The sequence below is a fragment of the Cnephaeus nilssonii genome, assembly GCF_951640355.1.
Source record: "Cnephaeus nilssonii genome assembly, chromosome: 6".
In the NCBI taxonomy this organism is placed as follows: Eukaryota; Metazoa; Chordata; class Mammalia; order Chiroptera; family Vespertilionidae; genus Cnephaeus; species Cnephaeus nilssonii.
Window position 1 is genome coordinate 59,781,832 of NC_137077.1, and position 27,570 is coordinate 59,809,401.

The window sequence follows — 27,570 nt, forward strand, 5'->3', positions numbered from 1 at the left end:
TTGGACATTGCAGTGGCTCCATGCCACCCACCATTATTACTCTAACAAAACTCGTCAGGTTGCACAGATTCTCCATTTGCTCTCCATGGGCTTCTGTTCTCTTTATAGTATTTTATGTCTTTAGGAACTTTTTAAAGGGAAACACTAGTTTTTAGCACCACTTTATGTATGTCAATGTATCCAAGTTTCTTTTGTGTGACAGATAAAAAATGTTAAAGACTTCTCTTAGGGATTGATGGAACCTTCAAATAAAATCTTCGTTTATGGGACACAGGGATAGCCAGGTACTAAATAAATAAAGAAGTATTTCTCATAAATATTGATTTCCAATGAACATTTTATACTTAATTTTTAACATTTCACACATTGTTTCTGCTCAACCAATTTCAGGACTTCATGAAAAAGTTGAGTGGTCGGCTGGGTAATAGGATAACATAAGGGGAGCCTTTTTTCCAAGGCTGGCATGTGAATAAAGTACCTGCAATCATAAAAAGAAATAAAATAGCTTTTAAAACAAGAATTTTCACTCTGGTCACATCAGTATGTACACACTCACTGGTCTAGGGGTTATTGGGTGTGGGAGTATCGATCATGAGACTCAGCCAGCATCCTTAACCCTCCAACCTCCCCGCTTTGTGACCCAGAAGATCTCTGATATGTGTGCCTTTCAGCTCATTGAGCACTTTACTCCTGCCAAGAAGTGAACTTCATTAATAATGTACCAGGCACCAAAGCATTCATACGGAAGCAGGACTGCCCTCATCACAGTGTGAGCTGAGGCCCTGCTTCTTGTTTTCTCAGGCAATATTCAGTGGGGAGTTGAAATGGAAGCCAAAGCTGTGGTGACCACTAAGGCTAAGTTAAAGAGAGGAGAGTAGGATTCTTCCCCATGGCCTCGGTAAAAGTATAGGGCCAGGGGAATAGACAACAGGAACAAAACCTTTAGCCATTTCCTGGGATGGCTTAAAGAATTGGTTCCTAATCCTGGGTGCACATTAGAGTTACCTGGAGGGTTTTTTTTGTTTGTTTCACTTGTTTTTTAATGTCTATGCCCATACCCCACCTCAAGAAGAACTGAATTTCTACATATGAGACCTGGGTATCAGTATTTTTTAATATATATATTTTTAATTGATTTCAGAGAGGAAGGGAGAGGGAGAGAGAGATAGAAACATCAATGATGAGAGAGAATCATTGATCGGCTGCCTCCTGCATGCCCCCCACTGGGGGTCAAGTCCGCAACCCAGGCATGTGCCCTTAACTGGAATCGACCCTGGGACCCTTTACTCCACAGGCCTATGTTCTATCCACCGAGCCAAACCAGCCAGAGCTATTAGTATTTTTTAATAGTCACTGTGGTGATTGCAATGCACAGCAAGCTGAAAATCACTAGTTTAAAGCAAGGGTCACAAACCTAAATTAAATGCCCACAGGTAACATATTAGGAGTAAGGGTAAAAGAGTAAGAATACAGGAGACAGTGGCAAAATAAACAGTATGTTATCACCTAAGAGGTCAGCTGCTATTGAGCTCTGGCCAACTATTGTCATGGAAAATTATGGCACTATTTTTTGCCAGTACTTCTGATTTTTAAATGTGCAAAAGTAATTTTTAAAAATTGGGTTATGTAATATATGCCACAACACAGATGAACCTTGAAAACATTATGCTAAGTGAAAGAAATCAGGTACAAAAGTTTATATATTGGAAGAGACCATTGATATGCAATGTCCAGAATAGGCAGATCCTATTTTGAGACAGGAAATAGATTTGTGGTTGTCAGGTTCTGTGGGAGAGGATAATAGGGTATGACTGCTTCATGGATACTAGGTTTCTTTGGGGATGATGAAAATGTTCTGCAATTAGATAGTGATTATGGTTGCACAACATTGCAAAATGTATTAAAAGCCATTAAATTGCATACTTTAAAATGGTGAATTTCATGATATATGAATTTTACCTAAAAAAAAAAAAAAGTGAGGAAAAAATTGGGTTGTGTGGACCAACTCAGAGCAGGCCAAACAAAACCCTGTTATAGGAGCTAGAATGGAACCTATATTGTAAAACCACATTGAGAAAGAAACAGGAACCACAAATTGGGTTAAATTTTCTTGAAAGCCAATCTAAGGCTGCAGTGTATACCTCCACATCCTTTTATGTCTCCGTGCAAACTGGTGGCAAAGCTGTGCCTACTGCACCCTTTTCATCTTAAGTCAGACACAACCTGGTATTTTTCCTTGATAGGTGCTGATGCAGGGCTGTACAGCTAAGTGCACTTGGCTTTGCCAGCCTATAAATAGAAGTAGGAACCCCTGAGGTGCAGAACAAGCTGGCTGATGAAACCAATGCTTGCTACTACTGCTCTTTCCTACTGCTTTGTTACTGAGAGTAAGACGGGTAAGTGAAACAAAAAACACACTACTAATTGTTTCTTCTTTATCCATTTTTCCCCCAATGATTCAGTTGAATTCACAATCCATAATTTTTCACCCCCTTCAGCAGGGTTTGTTACTCTTAATTCTCACAGCCTGTTATAATCATTACAACTTCCGTGAGATGCTGGCTGCAATAGACAATGAGTAAGAAACGGAGAGTTTGATGTTTCACTAGTCTTTTCTGGCCTGGGAATATATTTCAGATGGCAATGGTTCTTAGAGGTCCCCCAAATCCTGCCTTACAACCGATCAAAATGAAATATAAAAAAAACAAAAATATAATTAGTTGGCTGTGTTGCAGTTTTGCGTGAAGATTAGAAACGAATGGTTTTTAACTGCAGATTAGATTCAGACTTCTTACCTGAATTCTTCTCTGTAGTTATTCCTAATATACTCAGCTAAAGTCTTGCTGTACTGCAGGCAGCTCTTGAGGATGTAAAACTGCTGGTACAGCAGAACTGCTTGGCTGGGACTTAACAGCTGAAATGAAGCCGAGAGCCCCTTCACCACCTGTTTCACAATACTGGCCACAAAAGTAACCTAGACAAGGAAAATGCAGTTACACGTAGGCAGCATGCCACCCATAGAGCACCTATTTCAGCTGGAGCTTCAACTAGAAATCTAGGCTGAAGCCCACACCACCCTTATGCCAATGCCCTTGCACTATTGCTCATTGAAATGGTACTCAGAGCATAAGACTATAGACCAGTTGGTTTTACCAGTTGCCCCCCTACAGGCAGAATCAGAACTGGTACTGACTGTCAAGGACATCTGGCTCCAAAGTGGAGAGAAAGCACTGGAAGCAGAGTGTAAACAGAAGGGGAGCTTGGGAAGGTCTGTGGCCTCCTGCAGTAGGGATGATTTTACTGTTAAAAGTAAGTGGCTGTGACTTTCAAAGAAGGTTCTGCAAGGCAGTGGTTCTCAAAATTGAGTATGCAGAAAAATCACCTAGGCAACTCACTAAACATGCAGAATCCTGGGCTTCACCTCCAGATATTTACCGTAAACAATTCTGATGGATTTGTTCCCTGGACCACACATTGAGAAACACGAAGTGAGAACGCAAAGAAAACGGGGCTTGACACAAGCAAGTAATGTTGATGTCACTGTTAGCTGGGGTTTTCATCAAACCCCACTATGTTATCATTTCTTAGGGGGAAATTACAGTGGAAAAAGTAGCAATAGTGTGATTTTATTGGGTTTCTGCTTCTCACACACACAAAAAAGCAAAGCTGTCATTCACAAAAGAACCAAATGTTAAAAAAATAACAGTGGATTCTACAAGTGTTATTTTAATTTTTTTTTTGGGGGGGGAGGTGAGTTGCATTTTCAAACTGATATCCATAAATGTAGGCTACTATAAAAAACAGAAAGGAAAGATGGTGCCCTTTCAAGCTCCAACCAGCAAGTCACTCTGCACACCCACTATGTAGTATCAATAAATGTGTCACCTTTTCTACTGATGTTGCTGCTCGCCCTTTCTAAATGAGTTTTCCAGATCCATTTGCACGTATTTACTAAATATTGTGTCAAGCAAACACAGATTGAGGTTAGAGAGTCTGGAGCAGTGGGACAAAGCAATGCCCATTTGGGGATTAAATTTTTAACTTCTTCAGCAGCTTGCTTTAGCCAAGTGAGAGAATCAGCCAGAACTGACTGACTGTGCAGGTGTATTCAATGATCCCAACAGTTTCCTTGCTTGTAAATTTTTCTCAAATGATCTATTTCTGCCTGTACTCTTTAGAACTGGGTTAATATGGAGGCTTTCAACAGTGTTCATGGGTTTTTTTGTTTGTTTGTTGTTTTTTTGCTACTCTTCATCCTGACATGTTTTATGGTCACAGACTGACCTCATACTCAACTCAATTTCTTTGGTGAACCAACCCTAGCGGTTGATAAAGAAACTTTCCTGTTGCTTGGAGTCCTTAGGACCCCAGATTTCACACTTCAATTCAGATGATAGAGTTTGCAGCCACAGCATAGAAAAAGTGTCTTGCATCTTGCACATATGAGCTTCTGTTGCTATGAATGACTATAACTTTGACACTCCTCAGTGTGGGCCTGAGACTGGTTAGGGTCTGTGTGCTGCTAAAGGAGCCAAGGTGATGGGCTCAATCCCTCTATAAGGCAATTGGCTGTACTACTGACAAATGTAGCCTCCTCTGGCTCCAGCCAGATTTTTGTCACAGGGATCTGGCATGAGAATCTAGATTCCCTAGGACAGACTTAACATCACTCTAGAACAACAGCTCAAAGCAGGAGCCTACTGATGGTCAGTGGAGGCATGTTTGTATACAGAACGAGAACATACTACCTCATGTCAAATCCTCCATTAGCAATGAAAATTTAGTTTGGACTATTACCTTTTGAAGAGATTTCCAATTAAATGTATGGTGATTGAATGTATACGTGCATGACTAAAGGGAAAACTAAGTTTGGGGAGATGAGAAGAGATTAAGGAATAAAGCCTTTATTTGAATTAATTAAGCATATATATATATATATATATTTCTTGGTTTTAATCCTCACCCAAGGATATAGTTTTATTGATCTTTTTTTCAGAGAGAGAAAGAAAAGAATCAATGTGAGAGAGAAACATCAATTTGTTACCTCCCATATGTGCCCAGCCAGGGATTGAACCCACAACCTAGGTATGTGCCCTAATGGGGAATCAAACCCGTCACCTTCTGGTGTATGGGAAGACACTCCAATCAACTGAGCCACCTGGCCAGAGCCAGCAGACATTTTATTGAACGTCTATTACGTGCCTAGCTCAACTCCTACCCTCATGGCACTTGGAGTCGGCTGAGGGAGAATGATGTATCCACCATGATAGCCTAGGTTATTCTGTGGTAACAAGTCTTACAAATATATCAATGCTTTGCTTAAAACAACAAAGGCTTATTTACTTGCTCATACTTTGTGTCCCTACTGGGCGGTAGGGGGTTCTGCTCATTGTAGTTACTCAGGACCATCTGGAATGTTGCCAGTCACCATGCCAGAAGGAAAAAGAATGCAGGGAAGCATGCACTGGCTCCTAAACCTTCTGGCAAGAAGCGACACAGGCTACTTCTGTTCACATTCCATTGGCAAAAGCAGGAGCAGAGACCCACCTAACTTCAGGTGGGGTGGGAAGTACAATCCTGGAATCTTGTGTCTAGAAGCAGAGAGAGCCAGAATATGTATAGGCACTAATGGCTACCATAGGAAAGAAACAAATAATAAACACAAACAAATGTGAAATTCAACAGTGACAAGTCCTGTGGAGGAAGGGAAGAAGGTGACCTGCTGTGTCTACGTGTGCCTGTAATGGAGGAATCTGACTTAAAGGTCAGAGAATCATCCACCCACTCCACTCAGGAAGGGGTACTGAGGCCTGAAGGATAAGTAGGAGTTAACTAGGTGGGGAAGGGAGAGAAAAGCATTTCAGACAGAGGGGTAGTAAAGGTCCTATGATGGAGGTGGTGGTCTTAGGGTTGGGCAGTGAGTAAGAGACCCAAATAGCTGCGAGAGTGAGGGATTAGATGAGGCTGTAGGGCCATAAAATGCACACCTTGTAAGACATAAAAAGAGTTTAGTCTTTATTCATTAGGTCATTTTGAGAGATTTAAAGCAAGAGATGACATAATCAGATTTTTATTATGCATAGATCCCTCTGACTGTAATCTGGTGGAAAGATAGGGACAGACTATGTAGATGTGATTGTAGTGTCAAGGAGAGAGTGACAGTATGGACTAGGCTGGTGGCTGCTGGGACAGAATGGCCAGATATTACAGTCATATTCACCAACTCCTACTTACTATTTAAAATAAATGTTCATTTTTTTTCACTTAATTACACAGCCAGTATTTTTATATTCTGTTTTATACATATAATCTTAGGATTTTTCATCAAATAAAGATCCCATTTAACATGTTGTTTCAGTACCTTAAACATTCAGCCCCAAGTATAAATACATTTTATTTTAATTAAGTAATAAAATCATCAGACATATATTTTGCTCCTGTTTTACAAACTTGACCACTTATAGAGAAAATGTGTGTTTTATTAATAAAGCACAAGAGCATCTGTTTAATAGCCTTGGGTGGTTTTGTTTTTACTTCTAGATACTTACTATGGGGGGATGACTTTGTAGCAAGGACATCATCCAGCTAATAGCAAACTTGCTTGACCCCAATCCAAGATTTCCCTAAAAGATGCATGGAAATAAACCCAGTTATATTCATGGGTCCAAGTTGTGCCTAAAGGGACACTCATTCTCAAGTACATTTTATCCTTATTTAATCAAATCTTTTAAGTCAGTATTTAAGAAAATAAGCTAGGTGAGTGCTTAAGAGAAAAAGTAATACATTTAAGTTAGCCGATTTTGGAGACCATCTCTAATACAAGCATTTTACAGGTATATTATTAATCATGTGATATATAATCATATAATATACATACATAAATAGTTGTATGATATATACTAATCACAAAATATAACATGTATAATAAAAATATATATATTGTACCTGCTGAAAGACAAGAAGTATCTCATATAAAAGTGCTGTAGCTGTATCTGTATATTCCAGGATAAGCTTCTGTAACTAGAATTTTAAATAATAATTAATGGAATATCATTGGCAGAACCAGAAAATGGTCATTTCTCCTAGTTCCTTTTAGGTACTCATAAAAATTTTTCTTAACTTAAAATACAATTAGTGTGGCCAATTTCCCTATTTCATTTGGTTTAGTCATTCTCAAAAGAGTGGCTCTCGAGAAGACAACACATTTAATAGTGGCTAAGAAAGTGGGTTAGGGAAAGAAGATACAATGGCCCACAGAAAACTAACGCCAAAAAAAATGCACACTTCATTTGCAAAATCATTCAGATCAACAATCCTACTTCTTTTCAAAATAGTAGACATATGCTCCCCAGAGTTCAGATAAGAGACTCTCAGAAATTTAAGCTTATATGCAACTTGAACTATAACTCCTTCTGTAGTATGGGTAGATATAGGGCTTAGAGACATTTTTTTTTTTTTCTCAAGAACTCCAAACAGTGTTGAGGCTGTCTTCTAGCCCATAGGCCACTTGGTGCATGAGAACTGTGTGGGCATGCTATAGGCCAACACATTTTTCCTGACAGTAGTCTTTGTCAGGAAGAGCTATAGTTTGAAATCACTCCCTCTAATAGACCTTGGAATAAAAATGTATATATGATCTGCTCATGGCCACAGTAATAGCTCAGGTGCAAAAGATCAGCAAGTCCAAAAACAGGAAACTCAGACCTATCTATTCTTCTTACTAGATATTTTGGAAATACCATAGCCAAAGCAGATCAGTCAACCCCAAACCAAACTACTTATTTTCCCTTTCAACTTATTCTTCTTATTGTAATTCTTATCTGACAACCAGGCCAGAATCTAAAAGTCATCTAATCTTCATACTTTATTTCCACATCAACCTATCAATTCAATTTCCCCCAAATGTCTGGAATCTAGTCTCTTTATAACTGTGATCCCTTTTATTTCTTCATTTATTTATTCAATAGCTATGCATCAGACTCTGTACTGGGTGTTGGGGATACAATGGAGAACAACAAAGACATGGTCCCTACCATACAGAATATACAACCTAGTGGGGAACATACATCAATCTAATAAATAAATAAATGCGTAGTGGCAAACCGAGGTAAGGGCTATAAAAGAAAGATACAGGAAGTTAGGAGAGCTCTAAAAAGAAAGCCTAGTACCATTTGGGGGTCAAGGAAAGCTTCCTTGCGGCCCATATCATCCCTCACCTGGACTACTAACCTAATTTCTAACAGCTCATCCTATATTTATTCTTTAATCTCTGATCCACTCACTCACTCCACTGTTGAAAATGGTATTCTAGATGCTCCATATATAATCTATAATAATATATTCATGTTATATTTGACTAACCTCTGTTTCTCCAACCAGACTGTAAACTAATGAGGACAGAGACTGTGTCCATTTTGCTTCTTATTTGGACCCTTTGTCTAGTACACTGTTTAGCTAATTGATTCTCAAATGTTTATTGAGTGGATGAGTGAATTTAAGAGTTTTCTAAAACATAATTCTGATTATATGTATAAGAACTATCGAATCATGTCCCATCTTTTCAAAAAATTCTGTGTTGACCTGCACAAAATAAACGAATAATAAGCTGATTTATTCTATCAGAATAAATACTTTCTAGCAATTTTGTTTCTAATGTTTTAGTAAAACCTTAGAAGAATAAGCAACTCCTGTTGAGTTTACACTACTTAGGTAAGGAAATGGCAAACCCAGGCAAGAGAGGTAACCTAAAATCTCTTAAGACAGTGCTTTTATACCCAATGTAGACCCCTTACTACAGAATTACATATACATACATATTTTGTATAGAGACAGATTTATCTAATGTCTATAGAATGCTAATTACTTTTTTAGTATACATACCAGATATGTACTAGTACACTTAAGGAAATTATTAATATAAAATGGATATATTAATGTTGACAAAATAACTATCAAAGTTTTGAGGTTAATGACAAAATAGTTATTCTTTGATTTAATTATATGTCTGTGTTCTGCAATATCACAGTCCACATTAGAAGACAAGAAGCCAGGGACTTTATATATTATATTTAATTTATCCCAAAATACTCATCTCACCTCAGCATCCAAAGTCGTCTCTACTAAAATTGAATCAGCCACCAAATGGATATCGAACACAGGACAAGATTTTGGAATCTGAGGCTTGCTAATTAAAATTACCAAGAGATTAAATAGTGTTCCCCTGAAAAATAAATAAAAGGCAATTAATGAGTAAAGTCTGAAAAGAGAAATAGTGAAGCCAAGTTTGCAGACACTGAATAGAATTATATTTAAAAATACAAAGCATTGCAGACCGTTCTTCACTGAGCTTTTGCATCCTTAGACATGTAGACAAATGTCTAGAGATAAGACATTTAAATGAAAATATAATTTCTTGATCTTTTGGCTCAGAGTAAGTACAGTTCTATAAGTTCACATAACTTGGAAAGCTCAGATTTAAGGGAAAGTTGGGTGATGTCAATTCTAGCAGTATTTTCCAAAGGATTTTTTATGGATTAACTAGAGGCCCGGTGCATGAAATTTGTGCACAGGAGGGGGGGTCCCCTCAGCCCAGCCTGCACCCTCTCTAATCCGGGACCCCTTGGGGGATGTCCGACTACCGGCAGTTGGACATCCCTCTTGCAATCCGGGACTGCTGGCTCCTAAATGCTCACCTGCAGGCCTGCCTGATTGCCCCTAACCACTCTGCCTGCCAGCCTTCTTGCCCCCAACTTCCCCCCCTTGCTGGCCTGCTCGCCCCCAACTGCCCTCCCCTGGCCTAATCGCCCCCAACTGCCCCCCCTGCCAGCCTGATCGCCCCCAACTGCCCCCTCCCACTGGCCTGCTTACCCCCAACTGCCTCCCCTGCCGGCCTGCTAGCCCACAACTGGCTTCCCCTGCCGACCTGATCATCCCTAACCGCCTCGCCTCTGCCTTGGCCCCGCCACCATGGCTTTGTCCAGAAGGACGTCCAGACGGTCTCCCGGTCTAATTACCATATTACCCTTTTATTAGTGTAGATAATTTCAGGCAACATTATAGTAAATAGATTCAAAAGAGGAATGAGAAATACTTGATTTAACCAAGTTCACTGGATATCTTTACTACAGAACTTCTCAGAGGCTTTAATATGCTAATGTACATGCCCTGTATATCTCCAGGACAAAGAAACAGTCTAAAGCATCTTTTAAAAATATGTTTTTATTTATTTCAGAGAGAGAAGGGGAGAGGGAGAGATAGACACATCTATCGGCTGCCTCTTGTATGCTCCCTATGGGGATCGAGCCCACAACCCAGGCATGTGCCCTGACTGGGAATCAAGCCAGAGACCTCCTGATGCATGGGATAATGTTCAACCAACTGAGCCATGCTGGCAGGGCTGAAGCATTTCTTAAAATGCTTATTCGATCACAAGTTGTTTTATCCTAAAATCCTATTTTAGACAAAGCATTTCAGAGGGTTTACTGTTCTACTAAAGACCACTGGCTATTAATAAAACTAATATTAAGCCGAAGCCGGTTTGGCTCAGTGGATAGAGTGTCGGCCTGCGGACTCAAGGGTCCCGGGTTCGATTCCGGTCAAGGGCATGTACCTTGGTTGCGGGCACATCCCCAGTGGGAGGTGTGCAGGAGGCAGCTGGTCGATGTTTCTCTCTCATTGATGTTTCTAACTCTCTATCCCTCTCTCTTCCTCTCTGTAAAAAATCAATAAAATATATATATTAAAAAAAAAACTAATATTAAGCCCTGGCCAGGTTGCTCAGTTGGGTGGAGCATCATCCTATACATCAAAAGGTTGTGCAGGTTCGATTTCTGGTTGGGGCACATTCAGGAGGCAACCAATCAATGTTTCTCACATCGATGTTTCCTTCTCTGTCTCTCTCCCTCTCTCCCTTCTCTCTCTCTCTCTCTAAAATAAATAAATATATCCTCGGGTGAGGATAAAAAATAATAATAATTAAACGTTAGGTCTATTGCTTTCAAATTCAGTGTACTGTCCACTAATGTACAGTAATAAATATCTTAAAATAGGGGCCCGGTGCACGAATTCGTGCACCTTGAAAGGAACTGTGGGCCACAATGCTGCAGTAGGTACAGGGGTGGGTCTCGGCCCATCCTCTGCGACCTCGCCCGGCCACTCCCACTGCGGCCCCGTCTCCTGTCTGCCAGCAGCCCTGCTCCCACCACTGTCACTCCCACGTGCTGACGGCACTGGCCCTGCTTGCACCCGCTGATGGTGTGGAGTAATTGGGGCCAGCGCCAGCAGTGGGTGCTTGTGGGGCCGATGGGAGCGGGGGGTGGGGGGGGGGAGGTGAAGAAGCCCTCAGGGGCTATCAGGGTCTGCAGCCGCCGCTCTCACCCACTGATGGCGCTGAGTGATCAGCACCGGCTGCAGGTGCAAGCAGGGCTGGCACTGGCAGTGGGTGCAAGCAGGGTCAGCGCCCGCAGCAGGTGTGAGTGCCAGGTGGGATTGCAGTGCGCAGGAGCAAAAAATTTTTAGTAACCACCAGGGGCTCGCCCTGATGACAGCGACCTCGCCCTGCCTTGGTCTGGTGCCCCCACTCACCTGCTCCACCATCCCACCGTGGCCAATGCCCGCCATGTTCTGCACACGCCCCCTGGTGGTCAGCGCACATCATAGCAACCAATTGTCTGGTTGTTTGGTTGTTCCGGTTGTTCCGCCTATCGGTCTATTTGCATATTAGCCTTTTATTATATTGGATGTTATTACATGTTTGAATAGTGTACCATGTGATTCGAAAATAAAAAGAAAAAAATTATAATTCAAACTGAGGATCCTGAGGTGCTGGGTTAATAACACCATCTTCATATGTGCAGTGCAACCCATGTGTGCTTGAACAGGAGCTGAAAGCAGATGACTAGAAATACAGTTGACTAACTGATGACAAGATCAGAGTAGCTTTGACAGGTAGGAGTAATAAAAACATTTCAAATAGGATTGTATAAAAATTCTCTATAACCATAAGCTTTCCTTTCATAATGGACTAAAGGAAACTATAAACAATCCATGTTTAATAATAGTTGAGGCTTCTTGCTCTTTTTACAATCATTGAAATCATTACTATGATTAGAAGTTCATGATTAACAACAATTCTAATAAAAATTTAATTCCTGCCCTAACCGGTTTGGCTCAGTGGATAGAGCGTCGGCCTGCAGACTGAAGGGTCCCAGGTTCAATTCCAGTCAAGGGCATGTACCTTGGTTGCAGGCACATCCCCAGTAGGGGGTGTGCAGGAAGCAGCTGATCGATGTTTCTCTCATCGATGTTTCTAATTCTCTATCCCTCTCCCTTCCTCTCTGTAAAAAAATCAATAAAATATATTTTAAAAAATTAATTCCTCCCCTTTCCCCAACTCAAAAAAACAGATCTAGTTCTCATATCTGCAAAAGAAGAATCATGTCAGTTAGCACACTTCTCAAAAAAAGTAGGACATGTCCTATAGGATATTTGCTCATGTTTTATTCAGCTATTTAAAAATGGCCAATCGTCATTCAGCGTGGCCTCCTCATCAGGCCCATAAACTCCAGGGCCAGGGGGGCCACCGGCAGCTTCAAATTAATTCCCAAGTAAAAAAAAAAAAATCCAGTCCAGGAAGACAGCCACCGTGTTGCCCCTCCCCTCCCCCCGTACCCCCCCCTTACGTTTTGGTGAGGCCAAGGAAGAGGCCCCCAAGAAAGATGGTCAGCCCAAGGGGGAAGAGGCAAGAGAGGACAAGGCCAGGAAGGCCCCCCCAACAGCCAGACAAGGCCACAAAGACCCTTCCTGGTGCCAGTGGGCCCCATAGGAAGCCAAAGGTTAAAGGCAAAAAAGGACAGCCCAGCAGATGCCAAGGCCTACAGGAAAGCCAAAGCTAGGACTCAAGTTCAAAACCCACAGTCACCAAGGGTGAGAATGGTGCCCTTCCCCAGCGAAAAAGAAGATAGGGAACAAGCTCCTTAAAGAGGCCACTGCCCAGGGTGCCAGGAAAGGGTCGAGAACCAAGGCTGCTGCTGCTGCTACTAAGGACAATGAGTCCAAGCTGGTACCTGTACCACTGATCAGGAAGACAGCGGTCTCCATGGGCCCAAGAAGGCCTGGCATGTCCACCACGGCCTCATCATCAAAAGAAACTAGTATGAAGGCAGAAGCCAAGAGCTAGAGGCGAGGTGGAGAGCCACTAAGACTCAGAGTTTTTATTCCCCCCCAAAAATCACTTTATTAATTTTACTGTAACCTACTTATCAATAAAGACTTTTCCCCTTCACAAAATAAATAAATAAATGTCCAATCTTACTTTTAGAAGACTCTTCCAAAACTAGCAAAACACTCCATTACTCCATTTAGAAGCTTTTCCTGATATTAAGTTTGAACTGACAGTCCATTCACTGTTATATTTAATTATAGTCCTTTATTTTCAGCCACAGCTTCTCTTCAAAGTATCACATGTCTAAGGCTAATGCTCAGATTCTGGTTCACTTGCTGTGATAATATATGACTTCAATCAAACAATACTGAAACATGAAAGGATTGTGGTGCATTTCAAGAAGAATACAAGGAAGTGGGGTTGAACTAATAAAATCTCCACTTATGAAAAAATAGAGGAAAATACTGAAATGATTCAATGCTTTTTTTATTTGCTCAAATGGAACTTAATTTGTAATCTTCCCTTCCTGCCAACTCAATTTAAAATCCACTAGGCCAATAATAGATAGAAGAAATTTTCATCTTAGTGGTATTTTCATCCTGAAAATAAAGACTTACAGGAATGAAAAAATGGTGCCAACAGTTTGATACTTTCACTGTTTAAATTGTTATTATTTCCAAGGTAATAATTTTGAATGTATTATATTTTAAAATACAGACTTTGAAAGGCAAATTCAGCCTGGCCAGTATGGCTCAGCGGTTGAGTGTCAACCCAGGAATCAAGAGGTCTCCCGTTTGATTCCCGGTCGGGGCACATGCCCAGGTTGTGGGCTCAGTGCCCAAGGGGTGGCATGCAGGAGGCAGCCGATTGATGATGTTTCTCTCTCATAGATGTTTCTATCCCTCTCTCTCTAAAAATCAATTATAAAAAAAACATTTAAAAAAGAGAAAGGCAAATTCATAGCCTCAGATTTTAGTGTATAAAAGGCAGAATTCTTATATGGCTTCCAAGATTTCTGCCCTCTTGTATGTACACTCTATATAACTCCTCCCCCTTAAATTTGGGCAGGACTTGTAAATATGTTAGAGTATCACAATTACGATTATATTTTGTTAGGTGAAAAAGGTGAATGGATTTTGCCTATTTCATTAAGGTTCCTAATTAGTTGACTTGAGTTCATCAAAGGAAGATTATCCTGGATAGACCTGATCTAATCAGGTGAACCCTTTAAAAGAGAGCTTAGCCCTTTCCTGGGCTTAGAGATATTCTCCTGCCAAGAAGCAAGCCATCACGAGGATGCAGAGAAAAAGGAACCCTCCTTCACTGTTGATGGGAATGCAGACTGATGCAGCCACTGTGGAGAACAGTATGGCGTTTCCTCAAAAAACTAAAAATGGAACTCCCATTTGACCCAGTGATCCTACTTCTAGGAATTTATCCCAAGAAAACAGAAACACCAATCAGAAAGGATATATGCACCCCTATGTTCATAGCAGCACAATTCACCATAGCTAAGATTTGGAAACAGCCTAAGTGCCCATCAGCAGATGAGTGGATTAAAAACTGTGGGACATCTACACAATGGAATACTACGCTGCTAGAAAAAAGAAGGAATTCTTACCATTTGCAACAGCATGGATGGAACTGGAGAGCATTATGCTAAGCGAAATAAGCCAGTCAGAGAAAGATAAATATCACATGATCTCACTCATTTGTGGAATATAATGAACAACATAAACTGATGAACAAAAATAGAACCAAAGACATAGAAGCATCGAACAGACTGTCCAACCTATGAGGGAAAGCGGGGGGGGGGGGGGGGGGGGGAGGGGGCTGGGGTGGTGGTGAGAGGGTAAGAGATCAACCAAAGGACTTGTATGCATGCATATGCATATAACCAATTGACACAGACAGTAGCGGGGTGAGGGCATGTGCTGGGGGGGTGGGGACGGCCAGGGAGAGGTCAGTGGGGGAAAAGGAGACTTATGTAATACTTTAAACAATAAAGAATTTTTTTAAAAAAAGAAAAAGGTGTAAAAAAAAGAAGCAAGCCATCATGAGTTTATAGCTGTAAGGAAATGTCTTCTTCCAACAACCCACATGATCTTGGAAGAGGACCCCAAGCTTCAGATGAGATTGCAACCCCTGCTGACACTTTGATTTCAGCCTTGTGAGACCCTGAGCAGAGGATCCAACTAAACTATGCCAAGATTTCCTGATCCACAGAAACTGTGGGATAAAAAGTTTACATTGTTTTAAGCCACTGAGTTTGTTACAGAGCAATAGAAGACTAATACAGTTATATTAGATATTTACTCTGCTAGCAATGCTATGGGTAACATGACTTGACCCTATGCAGATCAATATTGGCTGAAAAGTTAGTATTACAGCCACACTCTATTACAGCAGTATGTATTGAAGGACATGAAAAGCATTAGTCATATAAGGAAAGAAACTTGATATAGCAGGGCTAATGTGCTCAAACCAAGTTAAGACAAAACAATTAAAACACAACACTATAGTATAAGTTAGTAAGAGTGATTTTTTTTTTCCAACTTGAATAGAGAAAGATAGGGACCAAAAGGTGCACAAAAAGAGTAACATGATTTAGCAATGATTTCAGTGTGGGAGAAAACAGAAATATTAGAAATGATCTTGAATTTCCATCTTGGAGATAGGGGAAATGGTGGTACTACCAGCTGCATAAAGAAGTATGCAGAGAAAAGAACAAGAGTATATTTTCCTAGGAAAGCAGGAGTCAACAAACTAGCCTGTAGGCCAAATGGTCCAGATACTGTTTTTGTAAATAAAGTGTTATTGGAACATAGCTATGGCCATTCATTTATGTATTGTCTATGGCTGCTTTTGTAGTACAGTGACAGAGTTGAGTAATTGCAACAGATTATATGGCCTAAACCGGCAGTCGGACATTCCTCTCACAATCCTGGACCACTGGCTCCTAATCGCTCACCTGCCTGCCTGCTTGCCTGGTCGCCCCTAACTGCCCCCCCCACCCCGCCAGCCAGGTCGCCCCAGGCAGCCTGCTTGTTCAGTCGTTTGATCGTCCCTCACTAACCCCCTGCCGGCCTGGTTGCCCCAGGCAGCCTGCTTGTTCAGTCGTTTGGTAATCTCTCACCCCCCTGCTGGCCTGGTCACCCCACACAGCCTGCTGCTCAGTTTTTTGGTTGTCCCTCACTAACCCCCCTGCCAGCCTGGTCATAGGCAGCCATCTTGTGAGGGTGTGATGGTCAATTTACATATTACCACTTTATTATATAGGATTATTATATAAGACTAGTGGCCCGGTGCACGAAATTCGTGCACGGAGGGGGGTTGTCCCTCAGCCCAGCCTGTACCCTCGCCAATATGGGACCCCTCAAGGGATGTCCGACTGCCCGTGGGATTGGGCCTAAACGGGCAGTCGGACATCCCTCTCACAATCCAGGACTGCTGGCTCCCAACTGCTTGCCTGCCTGCCTTCCTGATTGCCCCTAACCGCTTCTGCCTGCCTATGCAGATCACCCCCTAACCACTCTGATCACCCCCTAACCACTCTGCTGCCAGCCTGTTTGCCCCCAACTTCCCTCCTCTACCAGCCTGGTCACCCCTAACTGCCCTCTCCTGCAGGGTTGATCACCTCCAACTGCCCTCCCTTGCAGGCCTGGTCCTTCTCAACTGCCCTCCCTTGTAGGCCGGGTGCCTCCCAACTGCCCTCTCCTGCTGGCCATCTTGTGTCCACATGGGGCAGGATCTTTGACCACATGGGGGCAGCTATAATGTGTGTTGCAGTGATGATCAATCTGCACATTACTCTTTTATTAGATAGGATAGAGGCCTGGTACAGGGGTGGGGGCCAGCTGGTTTGCTCTGAAGGGTGTCCCGGATCAGGTGGGGGTTCCCTTGGGGCATGGGGCGGCCTGAGCGAGGGGCCTGTGGTGGTTTGCAGGCCGGCCACGCCCCCTGGCAACCCAAGCAGAGGCCCTGGTATCTGGAATTTATTTTCCTTCTACAATTGAAATTTGTAGCCTGGAGCGGAGCCAAGCCTGGGGCTCCCTCCAAGACTGGCAGCCATTTCTGTTGGGGTTATAATTGAAACTTTGTTGCCTTAAGCGGGTGGGCCCAGCCAGGGTGTGCGGAAAGCTTTGCTTCCCCTGTTGCCGGCGGCAACCCTGGCCTGCTCTCTCAAGCTCCATTCTGCCGCCATTTGTTTGAATTTGTTTACCTTTTATAATTGAAACTTTGTAGCTTGAGTGGAGGCTTAGGCCTGGCAAGGGCAGGCGGAAAGCTTAGCTTCCTCTGTTACCTAGGAAACCTTGCTCTCTGTGACTGTAGCCATCTTGGTTTGGGTTAATTTGCATGCTCGCTCTGATTGGATGGTGGGTGTGGCTTGTGGGTGTGTCAGAGGTATGGTCAATTTGCCTATTTGTCTATTATTAGGTAGGATGGTAATAAACCCTCCAACATCATTCACTCCAAGGTCACATATTATATATTAAATGAAGCTACCATAGCTTCTGCCTTTGCAATGTAATTTTTCTGCTGTGTGCATATGAGGGTACTCAGGAAAATTCTAGTAGAGAACCCCCTGGCTTTTAATGTACTATGGGTCATTGCTCTTTTTCAAGCCCATCAGACAATGACAAAAGATAAAATTATGCTAAGATAATCTTTGTGCCCTTAATAATACATAGAGACAGAGAGAACTCAGCATGTGCCAATAATCTGTTCATAGAACAAAGTGGAGAGACAAAAGAGTTTAATATACTTACAAGGGAATGAAAAGAGAAGTTAGAGAGCTATGAGTTTTGGAAGAATTCAACAGAGTAGTTAATGGGTTACAACTACAAGGTCCTAATATTTTCTAAGAAACCTTACTTCTTAGCTGCCAATGTGTTCAGACGTGATGGCTCAGTTTCTGTTTCTCTGAACATCAGTCCCAGAGTCTGTATAATTTCAATGCATGCCCTAGAAAACATAGAGGGGGGAAAAAACACATGGAAATGGCATGATTTCAATACAAATTCAAAATTCCACAAAGTCAGTAATCCTTAATAGAATTGCACTCAGGTACCTATGTGGAAAAAAGTACAGTACAGGAAGGAAATTCTGTATATCAAATTGCCAACACTAGTTGAGTGCCTATTCTGTGATTGCTACATAGTAAGTACTCAAAAATATTTGCTGAATGCATGAATAGCTGGATGTCCAGATTAAAAGTCATTTTCATATTTTCGTGCATTTTCCAAAGTTTTTATAATTATGCACTACTTTTAAAAATAATTTAACTTTTTCAAGTAGGTAATATTTGGCTCAAAATTTCAAAGTTAAAAACATATCCTATCTAATAATAGAGTAATATGCAAATAACCATCAGTCCGCTACACCCACGATTGGGCGGCGGGAGGCTGGGGGGCGGGACTCGGGGTGGCCTCTCAACGGCCAGATCGGTCGCCGCTGAGGGGAGACCCCTCAGCGTTCGCGAGTCAGAGCGGCGGCAGTGGCCAGACCCGCCCCCATCAGCGTTCACGGGTCGGGGCGGCGGCGGCGGCAGCAGCGCCCAGACCTGCCTCCATGCACCTGCACTGGGGGAGGGCCTGGTCAGCAGCCACCAAGGCTGCTTCAAGGGCCAAAGAGGGAGGCAGGGCCAGACCCCAGTGGCCGCAGCTGCTGTGGGGCCCAGGGAGCCAGGCAGGGCTGGACAGGCAACCTCAGGGTGGGCCTGGGGGTGGGTCCAGCAGCGCAGCTTGACAGCAGACAGCAGGGCCTGCTTGGCCGTAGCTGCTGGCGACCCACAACAGGCAAGTGGGCCTGCAGGCAGCACCCAGCAGGGCCTGCTTGGCTGTTGCCGCGGCGACCCGGGAGCAGACAAGTGCAGCTGCAGGCAGCACCCAGCAGGGCTTGCTTGCCCATCGCTATGGTGTGGAACAGGCAAGCCCCGCAGAGAACAGAGAACCACAGGGAGTGGGCCTAAGCCTTCAGCAGGACATGCCCTGAGGGCTCTCGGATTGGAGAGGGTACAGGTCGGGCTGAGGGACCCCCCGTGCATGAATTTCATGCACCGGGCCTCTAGTATATACAATAAAAAGTGTCTTTCCTCCAGAGCACCCAATTTTTCCCCTTTAGGACAGCCAATATTTCTAGTTTCTTGTGTAATCTTTCTTTAAAAATTAGAACAAAATGAATGCTATTTTATAAATTCTATGTGAAGCAAAATTTGCGGCACCATTAATCATTAAAACAGTATATATTTTGTCTAGTGCCCTCCATTTATCTTTAACACCTAGGAAAAAATAATATGTGTGCTTATCCAGTTAGTACTTACACCAGCTCATCAGCTCTTTGGCTTTTATTTTGAAGTGCATTCTTATTGCTAGACTCTGGTAAGTACTCTTGAAGTTTGTTCACTAGGAAATAGAAAAGGTCACTGGTCTGTGAAAGCAAGCAGGAAAGATGATGAAGTTAAGGTATCGGTCAAACTCTTGATGCTTACATAATAATAAAAAGAAGAAATGATTTTTTCTTTGACCAGGAAGTGGTTTAAAATATCTTTCGTTAATACTAGCATAACTTGCATTGAAAACATACTTTTACTTATAATCAGACCATTGTCCTGGTGAACAGAGCAAGAGCTAACGTCTAGAGAGTGATGCTGGGAGATGCCTTCTAGACTTGGTTCGACCATTGATATTGAAGAGTATCCAGAAGTAAGTGATAATCTCAGGCAAGTCATTCAGTTACCTTGGAATGCTATATTAACTGAGGGCTACTATAATTCCTGCCTTTCCAAAGTAATTTGGCCTTTGTGAATATATAATGAAATCAAGGCTAGATAAGCTCTCATTTAGAAATGTTTACTGTTACAAAAACAAATGTGGAGCACGCGTGTAGCCTATGAAGATGGCGCAGAATGACATTAATACTTCTGTTAATGCAGTGGAAATGCACGTTGCCATTCCTGCCAACATAAACACTGAAGTATGGTGGGGGAACCGATTTTTCTGTGTTCCTATCCAGTCTCGTGAGATAAATCAAGCATGAAAATAAGCACTGGCCCATGAAATCAGGCAAGTTGGTACTAATGAGAAATATAATGTAATTGTTTCTCTTTCCTCTTCCTCTATTGTTCAATTTTTCCCCAGAACTTTTTTTTTAAACGAGTGACAACTTAGATTCTTTGCTTAGACAGGGATATGTGTGCCCTTGTTTAGGCATGGGAAGAGGCTGAGGATGACAGGTGAAGAGAGGGAATAGAGAGGGAGGAGCAAGATGGTCACCAGGCCCATCAGAAGTGCTTGGGCTTACGCAGAGCCCTGATAGATTAGCATAGTGTGGTAGTTTCACACACACTCTGGGACCAGGTTCTTGAGTTCAAATCCCAGCTCTGCCACTGATGAGCTGTATGACATTTGGCAACTTTCGGATATACTCTGTGACTCAGTTTCTTCATCTCTACCATAGGCTTAATAATGTCCCCTCATGGAGTTGATATTAGGATTAAATAAGATAGTATTTATAAAGCCTGTATAGTAGCTAGCACATCATAAGTGCTTAATAAATATCTGTTGTTATTATCTCCCACTTGCTCACTGGTTCAGGAATTTTCACTCATAAAATATCTCCTACCTACCTGTAACAACATGAAAGAGTCTCAAAAATATTATGCCAAAGAAACCAGACACAAAATAGTACCTAGTGTACAATTCCATGTAAGTGGCATCCAAGGACAGGCAAAACTATAGTGACAGAAAACACAATAGTTGCCTGAGGCCAGGGTTGGGAAGAAATGACTGCCAAAGGGCACAAGGTAACCTTTTGGGGTGATAAAAAATGTTCTAAATCCCGAGTGGGATGGTCAGCTGGTTCAGTTGGTCACCCTACAATGGGCAAACCAGAATAGTTGGTCATCCTACATGTGAAGCATTTAGGATCTAAGGAATGGCCAGGACTGTCCTGTATGGTTGGGGAGGCTGTGCACATCACAACTGCTCAATGAAATGGTGGCAACTATGTATGAGGCCACTGTCGAGAATGAGCCTCATTCGCACCAGCACCAGCACCAGCACTAAGCAGGACTTCTCAATACCTTCTCAGTACCTTTCACCTGAAGCTTCAGGTGAAAATGAAACTGAGGAAGTCTTACAGGGTAAGTCTGTAAACTTGCTGAATGAGAGGTAGGTTGTTTTGACTCAAAACACTCAAAAGTGATTTTTTAAGTATATTTTTATTGTAGGGAAACCTTCATGTAAAACTTCTTCAAATTTACTTTCTCATCTCACTGTCTCTGCTCATATATCTCATAGGTCAGAAGCTTCCCCTCCTGGTTACTCTTTTCTTTGATTCTGTAAACCCAACTTATGCAAGCTACAATCTTTTTGCTACCACTCTCCTCTCTTCCCATCTACCCCACCCCAACACACACATACATTAATTACATCACATTTCCTGTGTTAAGGCACAATTACATTAAATTTAGTCAGCATTGTAAAATACAGCATCAAAACATAAGGTGACATTTTTTACACAGCATTTTACTTGATCCTTGAATATGCTGCATTTGGTAAACAGGTGAAACACGTTTTAAAGGTTAAAAATAAAACACCTACTTTCCAGAAAAGCCTTTTCAGAATGTAGTTTTTCTGGGCTGCTACTTTAAGTTCTGTAATTAAACAAACTATCTTCCTCAAAGTATTGTCTTTAAGAAAAAGTTCAGATTTAAGTTGACTGAAGTGCTTGATTTTCTCCTCAGATCTACAGAAACACAAGAAAACTTTACATGTAAAAAATGATAGGAGATAGCAGTTAAGGAATATCAATTAATTGACAGTATGTTATTTTTTCCTGTTTGGGATATTTTATTTTTATTTTTCAATTGCAGTTGACATTCAGTATTATTTTGTACTAGAGACCCGATGCACAAAATTTGTACAAGGGGCTCGGCCCTTGCAGCCGCGGTGGCTTGCCTCGGCCCTCACAGCCCCAGCCTCATCCAAAAGGAAGTCCAGTCTAATTAGCATATTACACTTTTATTATTATAGATTATTATAGATTAGTTTCAAGTATACAGCACAGTGGTTAGACATTTATATAACTTACAAAGTGATTCCTCTGATAAGTCTAGTACTCACCTGGCACGACACATAGTTTTTACAATATTATTGACTATTATTTTCCCTATGCTGTACATTATATCCCTGTGACTATTTTGTAACTACCAAGTTGAACTTCTTAATCCCTTCACCTTTTTCACACAGCCCCTGACCACCCTCCCATCTGGCCACCGTCAGTTTGTTCTCTGTATCTATGAGTCTACTTCTGTATATTTTGTTCTTTCAATTTTATATATAAGTGATATCATAGAATATTTGTCTTTCTTTGCCTGACTTATTTCATTTAGCATAGTACCCTCTTGGTCCATCACATTTTCCCACATGGAGTACTTTTCATGCACTAGTTCATTCAGTCCCAGTAAGGGGCTAAGCTGTGAATTACTGTTGCATTTATAGCATGTCAGGAAGGTTAAGTAACCTGTTCAAGCTCACACAACTAGTGATTCAGAAAAGCAGTGTGCAAAGTAATGATAGGATAGATGTGTCTTGTTCTATGTAAGTTGGTAGAAACCTCTTAGAATTTCTGACTTGAATTAAAAATATATTTACCACTTATGCCACAAACCTTGATACCAGCTATTTACATGGAATCTTGATTCTTGCCCACTACCTCCCACTCTATTTTTTTTTTTAATCTAAGATGTTCTCCCCTATCCAATCACACACCTCTCATTAAGAGAAAAATTCAGCCCTAGCCAGTTTGGCTTGTTGGATAGAGCGTTGGACTGTGAACTGAAGTGTCTGGGATTCGATTCTGGTCAAGGGCACATGCCTGGGTTGTGGGCTTGATCCCCAGTAGGGGCATGCAGGAGGCAGCCGATCAATAATTCTCTCTCATCATTGATGTTTCTATCTCTCTCTTCCTCTCTGAGATATATATATATATATATATATATATATATATATATATATATATATAGAGAGAGAGAGAGAGAGAGAGAGAGAGAGAGAGAGAGAGAGAAATTCAGACTTCCAGCCTTAGCTGGTTTGGCTCAGTGGATAGAGCATCATCCTGCGGACCAAAGGATCCCAGGTTTGATTCAAGTCAAGGGCGTGTACCTTGATTGCAGGCTCCTCCCCAGACCAATGGTTGGGGCTTGTGCAGGAGGCAACCAACCAATGTTTCTACAATCTTTCCCTCTCTCTTCCACTCTCCCTAAAAAAATCAATAGAAAAATATCCTCGGGTGAGGATTAACAAAAAAAAAAGTTTTTTCAGACTTCCTGAAAAACAGTTTATTTTCTAGAGGAGACACAGGAAGATAAATAATCATTAAAAATTCAGTGATAGCCATGATAGAGGCAGAAGAATATGGTTATAAGCATCGGGGGCAGCTCAGACAGGTTAATTGGAATCCTAGATCTGCCCCTACTCAGCTAGGTAATAACCATAGACAAGTTACCTGGTCTGTCTGTGCCTCAATTTCCTCATCTATAAAATGAGGGTAATGATAGAACCTATCCCATTATGCTGTTTTGATACTTTACCACATGCACTTAGCATACTGTGTTTAATAAATAATATCTAAATAAAGTAGGAATGAGCTCTGAGATTTTACTTTCCTACATATCCACTTCTAATTACTGCTACATTGCATTTAAAGAATAACTGTAAAATCCTTCTATCCTCTGAGAACTCCAAAAACAGCAGAAATGTAGTTTTCACAAACAATTGAGCTTAGAAAAGCAAAATCTCAGAAAAAATACAGTATCAGCAAAATTATTTTGAAGTTGGTTTTCTAGTCTTTTCCAGTAGGAGTCAGCCATTTGCGAAGATCCTTGGAAAAAAACCATTTTTATCCTTTGGCACCTATGATAACAGATTGTTATACTAAACTATTTTTTTTCCAAAAGATCAGAACAGATTTCATAAGAAAAAGCACAGTAATCTCTTCATACTAAAAATCAATGCATATATAAATTAAGGTCATATACTTTATAATTTCAAATTAGATTCAAGAATCTATATTTCTACAGAGAAGTTATATATAGTCACAGTTTCTTTGAACATTCAGAGAACTTTTGCTTTTATATAGATGACGAACTTCCTTTGACTAATGTAAATAAGAAAAAGTCAGTACCAGAAGACTCCATTATTCAGTTGAGGACTAAAGGGAAATTATATTCATGTTAACAAATATTCTATATTTTCATCAGCTAGAAAACATGAATTCATCCAAATAATGTGGCAAAAAGAATTCTTGATCTAATGATAAGCTCTATTTTGTCTATATTTTTCATTTTTCCAGACATTTAATAAAAATGAAACCTTATAGCCCTAGCAAGTTTGCTCAGTGGTTAGACCTGCAGACTGAAGGTTCGAGGGTTCAATTCTGGTCAAGGGTAGGTACCTAGGTTGCAGGCTGGATTCCCAGCCCTGGCTGGGGCATGTGCTGGAGGCAACCAATCAATATGTCTCTCTCACATCGATGTTTCTCTCTCTCACTTTCTTCCCCTCCCACCCTCTCTAAAAACCAATGGGAAAAATATCCTTGGGTGAGGATTAACAAAAATAAATAAATAAAACCTTATATTTGTATAATGCTTGACAGCTGGAAAAGGCTTTTCATACATTATACCAGAAACACTGGGTATATGTTTACAATGGTCAGGTTACAGAACTCACATTTGTGATAGAGTTCTAATTTAAAAACCTAAAGAATATTTATTTCTTTTCAACTGAAGCTGCCTGGCAGGCAAAGACCATTTCTTGTGCGTCTTATGCATATACTATATCCCTGAAAGTGCATTTTAAATCACTGCATTTTAAATATGTTGCCATCAGGAATTAACTTCGTAAGAAATATACTTTTCCTGAGTCAAGATAGTGGCCGAACTCTCCCTCTTGCCTTCAGGGATAAGTTTCAAGCCACACATATATGAAGTTAGAGCCTATTTTAATATGCAATTAGCTTTAAATCACTTTAAATAAACACCAAAATTAAAACTAATACTCTTTTACACTAACATGTGAAAACATGTAAATATTCTCTAAGCTATCTCTATTACTATCTTTTTACAAAAGAAATCACAAACGTTATTTAACTCCTACATACAAAACAAACATTTTCTTACGATATCATGATTAACACACCCAACAAAATTATCAATAATTCTTTGGTACTAGCTAATACCCAGTCTTGTATTAAAATGTCCTCTATTGCCTTAAAAATATTTCTTATGTTCTGTTTGCTAAACCTAAGATCTAAATAAGATACTTGTTGTATGTGCTTCTAATGGAGTTCAATGCATTTTTATTTCTGTGTGGAGGTGCTAAAATTTGAATATATTTATTGTGTTTCCACCATCTCATTCATTGTTTCTTCCGATCCTCAAATGGTCCCATTTTGGCTATCAGGAGTGCCTTCATGTGGGCTCGTGTGTTCTTCGGGGTCCCGTTACCCTTTGCATTCTGGCACAAGCTGTTTCAGACTCATGTTGTGTATTTCCTCCTCCAGACCTAGAATTAGTTATTCCTGTAAGGAACGTTGGTTCCTTCAGTGGGAAATGAATATGCACCTTTTAAAATTAACTTATTTTTAACTCATTTACATGACCCCCCTAGTAAACATCATTATTGTAAACCTTTCACATAACTTGCCCTTGACTTAAACTTAATATCAAAGTCGTTAACGCCATCAGTTCACTAAGTGTTTTCTATGTGCAGAGCACTGTTTTAAGTAAGAAAAATACAAAAATTAATAATATGTACTGCTTGCTTTCTAGGGTCTCACAATTACTGGCAGAGCCAGTCACATCACAAGTCACTACTTCAATATAAGGATGACTGTGACAACAACCTAATAGAACTATGAAATCTGGATAAAACCCACACTTCTTAGCCTTGAATATAAAGCCCTTTATGATCTGGTCCCTGCCTCTATCTTACCTTATCTCATTCATTCATTCATTCATTCCTTCTCTGAAGGCTTATTGGCAGCCTCTATGTGCCAGTGATCAGGTCCCTGCCCTTAAGGAGCACACTGCATGATAGGGCAGCACCTAATCAAATGGGCAACCATAATACCGACTGGTAAGTGCTACCTGAAGTATAAGCACAGGATGTTATGGAGGGGCCCTCTTTTTTTTTTTTTAATCCTCACCCAAGGATATTTTTCCCATTGATTTTTAGAGAGAGTTGACGGGAGGAAGGGCGGGAGAAAAACATTGATGTGAGAGAGATAAAAAGACTGGTTGCCTCCCACATGCACCACTGCAGACTGACACTCTAACACTGAGCAAAACCGGCCAGGGCTGGAGGGGCCCCTCTGAACTTAGCTTTGAGAAATTAATCTTAGAGAAAGGGATAGTAAACTAAGACTTGATGAACTGAAGTTGTTCATGAAGGGGAAGAGGAGTAGAGAGTAGGATTACAGAATAAGGGCCATCATGTTAGGGCCCAGTGGAAAAATAAACAGGGAGCTTTCTGAGAACTGTGAGTTTATTTGGTTCAGGAGCTTAAGGCAGGAGTGGGGAGGACACAATAGTTGAGGATGGAAAAAATGAAGAGAGACGTGAGGAAGATCTGTGTAAGCTGTTAAAGATTTTAGAACCTAAGGGCAATGGGGAGTCATTCAAAGGCTTTAAGGGAGGAGTCCACATGGTCAGATTTGTGCTTCTGAAAGGGTCTCCTGTTGCAATGGAGAAGGTATAGAAAGGGCCAAGAGGGAAGGCAGAGGCCAGCTAGGAAAATATTAGGAGACCAGGCTGGGTCCGAGGGTGTGACAGTGGAAAAAAGTGAATGTTACCCAGATATATCAAAGCACAATAAATCATACGGTGATTGGCTAGATGTGGGTGATAGTGAAGGGAGGAGAGAAGGTAAAGGTGACCTCCTGGTTTAAGTGATCTGGGGGTAATAACATCATACCCCGTGTTAGGAAACAAAAGAGGAAGGTTAGGTTCCAGAAGGAAGATGCCGAGTTCTGTTTTGAATATGCTGACTTTAAGGAACCTACAAGAGGTGATGTCCAGTGGGTAATAGTGTTTGCAGGCCTAAAATTCAGGACAGGAGTTGAGGTAGAGGCTCAATGTAATGTCAGCAACATAGGGTTAGGAGAGGCATAGCGGAGAGCACACTCCTCCATGGAACTCTGTCATATCACCACTCCTTACCTGTATGGCTTTTGACCTCCAATAGCAAGACTGAGCTCACTAACATATAGAGGATCTTGTAAAAGAGTAGCTTTCTGAAAGAGGAATAAAGTAGAAATAGTTAGAAATTTTGTTTACTGAAAATCAATTCCCCCTACTTTTAGTCAATATCATAGATCTATTCTTTAATGCCTTCTACAGTACATGA

The 27,570-nt window shown here is 41.2% G+C and overlaps 1 protein-coding gene across 1 annotated transcript in view; it reads right to left on the minus strand.

The window, feature by feature from the left end:
• Positions 1-351: 351 nt before the first annotated feature.
• The window catches only part of LOC307100959 (uncharacterized protein C12orf56), a gene marked incomplete at its 3' end in the record, with an annotated part of 70,813 nt that continues 43,594 nt past the window's right edge, over positions 352-27,570 (minus strand). The window contains exons 5-13 of the mRNA XM_079773638.1: positions 27,384-27,457; positions 21,766-21,910; positions 19,485-19,591; positions 18,038-18,127; positions 9,097-9,220; positions 6,946-7,020; positions 6,549-6,623; positions 2,796-2,974; positions 352-478 (exon numbers count right to left, since the gene is read on the minus strand). Of these exons, the coding sequence (XP_079629764.1) occupies positions 352-478; positions 2,796-2,974; positions 6,549-6,623; positions 6,946-7,020; positions 9,097-9,220; positions 18,038-18,127; positions 19,485-19,591; positions 21,766-21,910; positions 27,384-27,457 (996 nt within the window). The remainder of the gene's footprint in view (positions 479-2,795; positions 2,975-6,548; positions 6,624-6,945; positions 7,021-9,096; positions 9,221-18,037; positions 18,128-19,484; positions 19,592-21,765; positions 21,911-27,383; positions 27,458-27,570) is intronic.